The sequence below is a fragment of the Numida meleagris genome, chromosome 25 (genome assembly GCF_002078875.1).
Source record: "Numida meleagris isolate 19003 breed g44 Domestic line chromosome 25, NumMel1.0, whole genome shotgun sequence".
In the NCBI taxonomy this organism is placed as follows: Eukaryota; Metazoa; Chordata; class Aves; order Galliformes; family Numididae; genus Numida; species Numida meleagris.
Window position 1 is genome coordinate 1469573 of NC_034433.1, and position 9566 is coordinate 1479138.

At 58.1% G+C, this 9566-nt stretch overlaps 1 protein-coding gene across 2 annotated transcripts in view; it reads left to right on the forward strand.

Moving 5' to 3' along the window:
- KCNC4 (potassium voltage-gated channel subfamily C member 4) overlaps nt 1–8675 on the forward strand; it is a 17376-nt gene extending 8701 nt beyond the window's left edge. The window contains exon 4 of one of the 2 annotated variants that reach the window (XM_021376893.1): nt 7709–8675. In XM_021376893.1, coding sequence (XP_021232568.1) covers nt 7709–7770 — 62 coding nt within the window. In that variant the 3' untranslated portion in view covers nt 7771–8675. Of the gene's footprint in view, nt 1–2732; nt 3298–7708 lie in introns of those variants that run through there. The other variant, XM_021376892.1, reaches the window with a different exon arrangement.

Consider the following 9566-nt stretch of genomic DNA (forward strand, 5'->3'; position numbering starts at 1 on the left):
GGGGGGGGGGGAATAAAACGCTGCGTTCGTCTTTGGGCAGCAGAGCATTATACAAATGTGTGCTTGAAGTTCTTGGTGCTTTTCCTGGAAGCGCTGCTTGCTCTGAAGTCGGTCTCTTTCCCCAGTGCTTGCTAATGAGAAGAAAGGGGGGGGGGTTCTGGTTCTGCCCTGGGCCTGGGGAGGACAAAGGGATGGGGGGAGGGTGGAAGCCTGTGCTGTCCTCATCCTTAGGAGATGCTCAGGTCAGGCAGCTCTTCAGCTGAGGAAGCGCAGCTTGGACCCTTGAAGCCGATGGAAGTACTGTAGATCTAACTGCTGAGGATGCAGCGTGGCTCTTGCTGGCCTCCCAAACCACATTACTTGGGTTGGGATGGAAGGGACCTTCAAGACCACCTAGTTCCAAGAAAGAAGGCCAGGAAATGAATGCTGCTATCATTTTCCTTGTGTGGCGGCAGCAAGAGTTCCTCAGAGGGGCAGCGTGGTGATCTTTGGGTGGTTCTGCTGCCCTTCCTGCAAATATCGGAGTGCTTCATTGCAATTAAACATGTGTGTCTAGGTGGGTTGATCTCCCTCCTGGAGGCTCTGCTGGGAGGTGGCCTGGTGTTCAGCGATACATGAGACCCTTTAGGAAGGGAAAACCTCAGTCTGTGCATCGTGCTTGTGCTGTTGGGGACAGGCAGGTGGGACTCTGGTTCAGGCTGATGTCCTCCATGGTGACGTGCCCCAATGTGGGCAGGGTCAGAGGTGGGCAGAGGGCAGAGCATCCTCCCATGCTGGTACCCGAGGGCGCTGGGAGCCGCAGAGCACCTCTTCCCTCGCTCCTGATTTATCTCCTGCTGAGGCTGTTTGTTCTGGTACTGGGATGCTGGCAGCTCTGCAAATTGAGATGAGCTTGGTTCAGAGCCCGATTCGCTGATGGCCATCTGTCAGATCCTGGGACAGGTACCGATGTCTGTACAAGCTGTGGAAACCGGGAGACGGGGCTGCTTCAGGAATATGCTGCAGATCTTGGCGCCCGCTACGGTTGGAGCGCTGATGCCAACAGTTGGTTTCTTTGGGGGCAGCTCAAAGAGAAAAGCCCCCCCTCCCCTGCCCACCACCCGTCAGACGGAGCCAGAGCGCGGTGTGACACCTGCGTGGTGGCATTTGTCTCGTGTCCCTTTGGCAGCCTCCATTGTGGTCACCTTCCTCCCTGCTGCTGGGGGCTGCTGCAGACCCCTTATCTCCCTCCAGCAACGTGTTCTGCTGGGACACAGATACTGGCATGGCTCTGTTTTGGCTCCTGAGCACCAATCCTCTGCCCGTATGCAGGGATATGGAGGCAGGATGGGGCCAGCAAAGAGCAAGGTGGGTTAGGATGGTCTAGGAACAGCAAGGCAGAAACCAGAGCAGCCCTTCTAGAGAAGGCATGGGGAATGGGGGAATGGCATTAAGTGGTGGGAACGGGATTTACCACCTTTAGCATTGCCCAGTGTTGCAAAGCGGGGAGTCTTTAGCTTGGCTGCCAGAGCCCAGTGCGTCCCACAGCTGATTTCACTCTGCTCCTTGCAAGCACAGCTCTGCCCTAATAGCAATGTGGCTTGAGTGCTCATGTGAGCATCTGCTGGCGATGCTCGGCTAGGAGGGAGCAGGGACAAACCCACGGTTGCACAGGGACATGCGTGTGAGTGTGTGCAAGCAGCAGGCGGGCACCAGGCTGCTGGTAAACGCACACGTGTTGCTGGGCTCTGCTGCCTGCTTGCATTACCCCATCCCCATCTGCTGCTGGCTCAAAGCATGTGCCAGCGTGCACGTGCGCCGCAAGGATTTGCATCACGGGGCGCGCGGGACTGCCGGCTCCTGGGGTGCACACTGCTCCTTGGCAACAAACGTGTTTTGGAAGCAGTCCTGGTGACCTCAGTTAGCACCTGCATGGCTTGCTGGGAGAGCGGCTCCTCGAATGAAGTGCACCGGTGGCAACGAGCAGAGCGTGGCCCTCGGTTTCTTGGTGGCACCTGGCCTGCAGCTTGCTGGAAGCCACAGTGGCTCTCAGGGCTGGGGCAAGCATCACAGCTCGGGGCTCACATGGGACCCCTTAACCAGGGCTGCTGTTGGGATGTAAATCCAATTTTCAGTGCAGATGCTTAATTTCTTTCCCCAAGAAGTGTTGCTTTTGACCTGTGAGAACATCTGGCTGCTGCTTTTCCACCCGAGCCCAAGCAGTTTCTGGCTTCTGGGGGAAGGCAAAGGGCTCCCACACTTAAAGAAATGGAAATGTTTGCTCTTCGGTGCAATTGCTCATGGAAAATCTGGAGCGTTTCTACCTGCTCCTCTGCATACAGAAAGGTGTCAGCAGCAGCTTGCTGCTTAACAAACCAGAGCTGGGGGAATAACTCCTTCCAAATCCCACATTTGTTTGAATTCCGCTGCTTTCCCTGACTGCTTCAGCCCCGGAGCTCCCCGGCCTCATCCCTCATTCAGACCCCAAGCCCCATTGCCCCCTGGCCCAGCAATGGGGTGACATGGTGCCCCGCCACCAGCACCACAGCTCCATGCTGTGGGGCAGCCCCCAAAGAAGGGGGTGACTGTGGGGTGCAGGGAGGGGGGAGAGGGCTCAGCAGGCTCTTAGGGGCTGCAGGGCTGCAAGGACCAGCACTGTGCTTTCTGTTTTTTTTAGGGGGGGAGGGGGCTTGCGTTCAGGCATGGGGCTGAATGCGGCTCTAACCTCACCTCTGTCCGTTTTCTTCACCAAGGCTATGGAAAATCCCGGAGCCTAAGCAGCATAGATGGTGTGGCAGGACCCGCGGGGGGGTTGGCTCCCCTCGCCTCGCGCTACAGCTCTCCCTGCTCCCCCGTCCCCTCCATCCTCTAAACACTGCCCGGATCCTGCTTTGTGTGTCGGCCACGCGCTCCCCGTGTCACTCTGTCCCCCCCCTGTCCCTGTGATGCTGTGTCCCCAGAGGTGCCCGGGACGTCCCCGTTGCCAAGAAGTGGGCCCTGACCTGCAGCCCAGCACTGCTGCCCTGCTCCCCTGCTCGTGGGCAGGCCCCCTCCCCCAATGTCTCCATTCACCTCATCCTCTCGTGTCCGTGCGTTTGGGACAGTCCCCGTAGGGGTGGGAGGGCTGCTCAGTGTTTTTCTCCCCTTGGAAACCTCACTTGTCCCCAACGCTTTGGGCTGAGGGCGTGCGCTCCCTTCCCATGGCCCCTTTGCGCTGGGGCTGGGAATGGAAGAAGGATGCCTTGACTCATCGAATTGCATATCGTTGTGCTGGAAATGGCTGAGTTCATCTCATTTGAGGGCTCCTTTTAAAACAGCCTCCGATTTCTGGAGGCACCGGATGAATAAATCTCTATTCCCTGCCCGGCAGCGGTTCCCCTCTTGTTTGGTGCTTTTCTCTGCCTAACTCTGCTTCTCTGCTTGTGTCTGCTTCTCTGTCCGACTTGGGGGTGGTCTCAGCGTGGGGTGGGGCTTTTGGAACCTCAAAAACAGCCCCATGCAGGTTTGGGGGTAGGGGGCACAGGGGAAAAAGGCTGGGATGTGGGTGGATGGTCCATAAAGAGGTGGGAGGTGTGGGGAGGGGGATGCAGGGGAAAGGAGCAGCTGGGGGAGCTGCTGCTGGAAATTGGGAAGCGGGAGAGCTGGGTGCAATGGGAGAAGCTGATGGCCCCCCCCACCCCCCAGTGGGTGGGAACCGCTCTGCTGGGATGGGTTTGGGGTGTGGGGCACAGCGTCCCATGGGGTGGGAGCGGGATGGGGCCCGTGTCATCTCCTCGTGTGAAGGTAAGGTCCTGGTGCCAGGCTCCTGTTGCACTGCTGGTTTTTTGCTCACGTAAACTCATCTGGGCATGGTTTTGGGACACTTTGCTGTCCTCCTGAGCTAGAGCAAAGCCTGCAGGGCCCTGAGTTCTGGCTGCTTTCTCTCCCGGCTGCCGTGGCTCTGCCTCCTGGGGGGTGGAGGTCCCAACACTGGGGTGCTGCAGTGCTGGCACCAACCCCCATCTCAGCGCATCCTCCTCTTGGTGCACGCTCTGTGCTTGGAGCAGGAGGAGCTGAGATTCCCCCAGTCCGTGCAAGGCTCAAGGTGACCCTCTGTGCTTTCCGTGGGCTCGGAATCATAAATGATTTACCCAAGGTCGAGCGTTGGCGTTGGGGACGAGCCGAGCACGAGCCGGCAGCCCTGCGTGGTGCAGGAAGGCTCCGGGTTTGCAGGAGGCATTGCAAGCAGAGGATTAACCCCAGCAGCCACAGGTTTGGTGTGGAGAACCCTCGGTGCACCGCAACGTTGATCCCCGGTTTCCTGTTAGAGCCAACGTGGAGCTGCGCTTGGCAATTTTTAGCCTCGGCGTTATGCAACTCGGTGGATGGCATGACTAATGTGCAAAAGCTCCTCTAAAACAACAGGGCCCCGAACGGGAGACAGAGGCATTTCTGTGGGAGGCACCAAACTGGTGAAAAAACCCACAGCATCTTCGCTCTCCTTCCCTGCATCTCCCCCCCCCCCTCCCCCCCACCCCACGCCTTCCTCTGAATAAGCAATCTTTGGGGAGTGGGGTGCTGGGATTTTCAGGTGAGGCCCCGGTGGGGTTTGGGGGCGAGGGAGCAGGGGTTAATCCCACTGCTAAGAATATAAGAGGAGCTGTGCTGGATCAGGAGAGCAGGGCGCTAAGTGGCTCTGCAGCCTGGAGTCTTATCGCAAACAGTGGCCAAAATTGGCTGCCTGGAGAATAGGATAAGAATAGAGCGAGCGAATACGATACTTCCCCCGAATTATCCTCCCAGCCACTTGTCTATGTTTAGGGATCTGGAGAGGAGTGAGCGTTCCAGCTCAGTTGAAACGCGGCCGGGAGAAAGCAAGGTTGTGTGGTTTATTCTTGACGGAGGGGATCGATGGATGGGAGCATGGGGCTTCTTCTGCCCCGCTCCTAAAAGGGGGGCTGCAAATTTAGCAGCGTGCGGTGATTGAGCGGCACTGATGGCTGAGCTGCAGTGATTGGAATGCAGGGGTTGAGCTGCATTGATAACGGAGCTGCAGTGATTGAGCTGCACTGACGGCTGAGCTGCAGTGATTGGAATGCAGTGATTGAGCTGCATTGATGGCTGAGCTGCGGCGACTGAGCTGCAGTGATTGAGCTGCAGTGGTTGTGCTGCAGTGATGGCTGAGCTGCAGTGACTGAGCTGCACTGATGATTGAGCTGCAGTGACGACAGAGCTGTGGTGGGGTGAGCTTGCTGCTGCCCTGCTGGCCCTAAAGGCAGAGCTGCATCCTGTCCTGCTCAAGTGCTGGGGACCGCTTCATCCCAGCAGGACGCTGTGCTCTGGGTACCATGTCCCTGTGTGCAGCGCAGCGCTGGGGAGAGCTGCGCTCTCTGCTCCTCTCCCCATTGCAGCTGCAGGTGCTGCTCCATAGCAGGGATGGGATGAGGGATGCTCTTCCCACCTGCAGAGCTCTGGGCTGCAGTCAGTCCTTGCACCCAGCTGTCCATCTGTCTGCTGAGACTGACAGCACTTTGGGAGCAGCTCATCCTCTGGAGCTGGGGGGGGCTTCGGGGCAGTGCCCCCATCAACCCCCATCTGTCTCTTTTGCTCCTGGGGCCTCGGATGGCCATCCTGCGCTGCAGCAGGAGCCCGGGTTGTGTGCAAAGTATTAATTGTTATTGCTGCAACAACTGCTCTGCTTCTCAGGAGATGCCCGAAAGAGCTGAGAAAATAGAAAGGTCTGTCAGGCAGCGGGGCGGGAGGTGAAGATGTCAGGAGAGTAATTGCTCTACCCAGAAGCAGCCTGTTTCTGACTTCCCCTGACTGCCAGGAAAGATCCTCAGCGCTTATGTGATGACACTAAAATGATATAAAAAAAAAAAAAAAAAAAAAGCAGCCGTAGCCTTTGCCCATGCTGACGAGGAACGCGGAGAGCAGAGGCAGACGCAAAATGAGACGCAGCTGAGCTTTCAGACAGTGCCTCCCTCCCACCTCCCAGTCCGGTGCTCGGGTGCTGGTTCTGACTGGGGGAGCGGTTTGAGGTTCACCCCAACCTCTGCAAGTGCTTGGTGAGGATGGGGGTCTTCCACCCCTCTGCAAATCCCCCCCATTGCAGCATCCTACAGAGAGCTGTGGGTTGGGCCCAGATGGGTCGGGGCTCCAGGTGGCTCCATCCCAGTGCTGCCCATTGCACCACCCCTCCATGGGGCCGGGTGGAGATTTCACCTGCTCGGCCTCTTGTCTTCAAATAGACCACGGAACATAGAAGAAATAGGAAAACCACACGCAGAGTTAGGGTAGGTCCTACACAAACTCTGTGCTGGAGCAGGTGGTGGAGGCTGACTGGGGAGATTCTGTAGGGGGAAAGCCTCGGGGCATTTTTGGGGGTGGACCTGGCAACTCCTCCTGCAAACCAAAGGGGTTTCGGGGCCGGGTCTCAGCTGCAGAGGGATGATTCACATTGGAGCCCCTGGGTAAGGATGGGTGCAGACAGGGGGGCAGTTTTCTCATGGTGGCTTTGTCTGGGGACAGCGATTAAACAAAATCCTCGGCTGTTGTTATTTATTTGCAGTCGCACTGATTTTTCTCCGGGGCTGGCAAGCTGCTTTCCAAGGCGCTCCCTGGGGGATGCGGGCAGCAGGTCTGAGCTCACGCATGTAAAGGCTTTGAGCAGGGAGGAGGAGGAGGAGATGGGAGTTAAAAGCCTGGCTGTGTCCCTGGGAAATCGATAGAGCTGCCAGGGATGCTCCAACCAGCCCAGGGACCCACAAAGAGCTCCCAGCTGCTCAAAGGAGGGACTGAAGCGGGAGCAGCTGCAAATTGCAGCAGCTGCATCCTCCCCATGTTTCTGCACAGGGATGAAGGCGGATCCCCAAAGCAGCCCATCACTGGGGGGACGCTGCCCTGGGAGTTGGGGGCTGTGATCCCACAGCATTTTGCTGGGACGTGGCATTGAAAAGACGGTGCACAGGGAGAGCCCAACCCGCAGCAGCAGAGGATGGGACCTTTCTCTAGGGGAAGCCAAGTTTTGGGGCTGCAGGGGGGTGAAAGGAGCCACTGGAGCCCAGCGTTGGGTTCTGCAGCAAAAATGCTGGGAGGAAAGGGCAGCCCTGTGCTTATCAGGAGGATCAGAGCTGTCTCCCCGCCTGACGGCCCCTGGAAACCTGGCACACGGGTACGGGCGGTGTTGTGACTCAGAGCTCCAATCAATGTTAATTAATTCAATGATAACGAACGAGAAAGAGAGAGAGAAATAGACCACTGCAGGATATTAATGCACTCAGCTTGGCTTTGGGACATCTGGCTTGGGGCTGGTTTGGAGACTTCGGTCACAATCAGCTTTCCTGGAGGATGCAGTGAGGATGACAACTTCCCTCAACTCCAGTACTGGTGGAGAACCAAGGAGAAGCCAAAGTGGAGGCATTCCCCATCTCCCCATGTCCCCATGTCCCCATGTCCCCACTCCCTGTGTCTGTTTCCCCTTGGTTCTCCACCCATTTCGCACGTGTCCACCTTGGCTGGGGGTCTCTGGGCCCATTTAGAGGCATTTTTAATAGTTTTATCAATTTATTAATGGAACAGCTGCACTTTCTCCCTCCGGAGAAGGCTGTATCCCTTTGCATTATGCTTTCTGCACCCTATAACGTGTTGGTCCCCGTGGAGCTCAGTGTCTCTCTCCCTCTCTTTCCCCACAAACAGCCGATGGAAGCGGTGCCTAACGCTGTGTTAATTCCTCTGTCTTTCGTTGCAGACACCTGCCAAGACGTCCTCTCTTCCAGTTACCCCCAGGGTGAGGTGGTCACCTTCTCCTGAGCCCCGGATGGATGCAGGCAGCACCCCGGCGAGGGACGTGTGCCCCGAGGGATGCTCTCCCCGAAGCTAAGGGATGTTTCCCCAAAGGGATGCATTCCCTGAGGCCCAGGGGTGCTATCCCACGGCTCAAGGATCCTCTCCCTGAGGCTGAGTGATGCATTCCCCTAAAGATGCTCTCCCCACGGTGCAGGGATGCTCTCCCCATGGCCAAGGGATGCTCTGCCCAAGGGAGATGCTGTCACCAGTGCCAAGGGACGCTCTCCCCAAACCCGAGGGATGCTCTGCCCTAGGCTGAGGGATGCGTTCCCCCAGGGGTGCTCTCCCCGAGGCCAAGGGATGCTCTCCCAGCGAGCTTTGCCTGCCCCACGCAGTGACCCAAAGCTCCGGCTGCCATCCCCATGGCTGGGGAAGGGGGGTTTGGCAGCCGGGTCCCCTGCTGAAGAGGGGCAGCGGGGGAATCCCTGCCTGCTGCCAGCCCCGCCATGCACTGCCCCATCCTCTGCCCCTGCTTTCGGACACGTGCCCTGGCTGCTGCCGTCCCACTAATGTGACCCAGCCGGAGCCCTGCCAGCTGCTCGCCCCTCACTCCTGCCCCACGCCCCATGCGTGCTCTGACCACCTCCATCGCCAAACTGGGGCTCTCCTCCACACTGGGTGCCACACGGGGGATGCTGAGCTGTCACGGGGTGGGCTGGGGGATGGGGATGGGGATGGGAAGCAATAGGGGACGGGGACGGGTGCCGAGGTGGGGTGAGCCCGGCTGGCCTGAAAGGGTCGGTGTCTTTCTAATGCTGTTCCATATCTCTGTGATGAAGGCAATACTACTCCCATTTCCTCTGTCCTGTACGCATGCCTCTCCCTGTCCAGCCGCACTAGAGTTCGAATAAAGACATCCGCGAGCTGAGTCAGCTCCCACACCTCCTGCCTTGGCGTGTCCCTCCTTGCCCAAGAATCATGGTCCCAATGGCTGCACGTTGGATCAGAGCCCTCTTGGAAAGCTCACGTCGGTTGCAACATCCAAGCCATCTTCATTTGGTGAAGGGAAGCACTGCAGGGCTGACAAACACGTTGCCTCTCCCTGCTCCGAGCAGCGAAGCCGCACTAAGCAGCAGTAAGGCCGTAGCGGTGCCATCATTAGGTTTCAGAGTGAACGCTGCATGGAGGTGGAGGGGTGCAGCTCCCCAGGCCGCCTGGGCAGAGGACAGCGGAGCTGAGCAGGCAGCACGAGGCTGATTTGCACGTGGGGATCTCACACTTTTCAGAGCTGGTGTCACCTGAATGGCTCCAGGAATGGATTAGAGCCATGGAAGCAGCAGCACGAGCCCCCAGGGAGCCAGGGAGCCTGGGGTGGCTGCTGCAGTGAGCTGGGAAGGCTCAGCTGAAGCCCTGAGAATACACTGGTTTGTGTTTTTTTAGTTTAGTCACAACCCACCCAGGGGCATGAGGTCTTCTATTCAGGGCTGCAGGGTGAGAACGGGAAGGTTAAAACCCAGGGAGTGTGTGTGTGTGTGTGTGTGTGTGTGTAGGGAGGGGGGGGGACCAAATTGCTGCCACGAAGCTGAAAAGGAAGAAAGCAGCCACAAGTGTGAGCAATCAGTGGCTGATGGCCAAGCAGCAATTACAGCAGAGCCTGCCTCCCAGCCTGGGAGAGAGCCATCGGTGAGCACAACGCTGCTGAGCAGCCGCCGCGTCCCCGAGGATGCTGCACGCCGTGGTTGCGCTGCGATCGATGCTGAGCGCTCGGGTTGGCTGCTCAGGGCTCTTCATTCAAGTGATGCTGGGCAGCTGCATCCCCC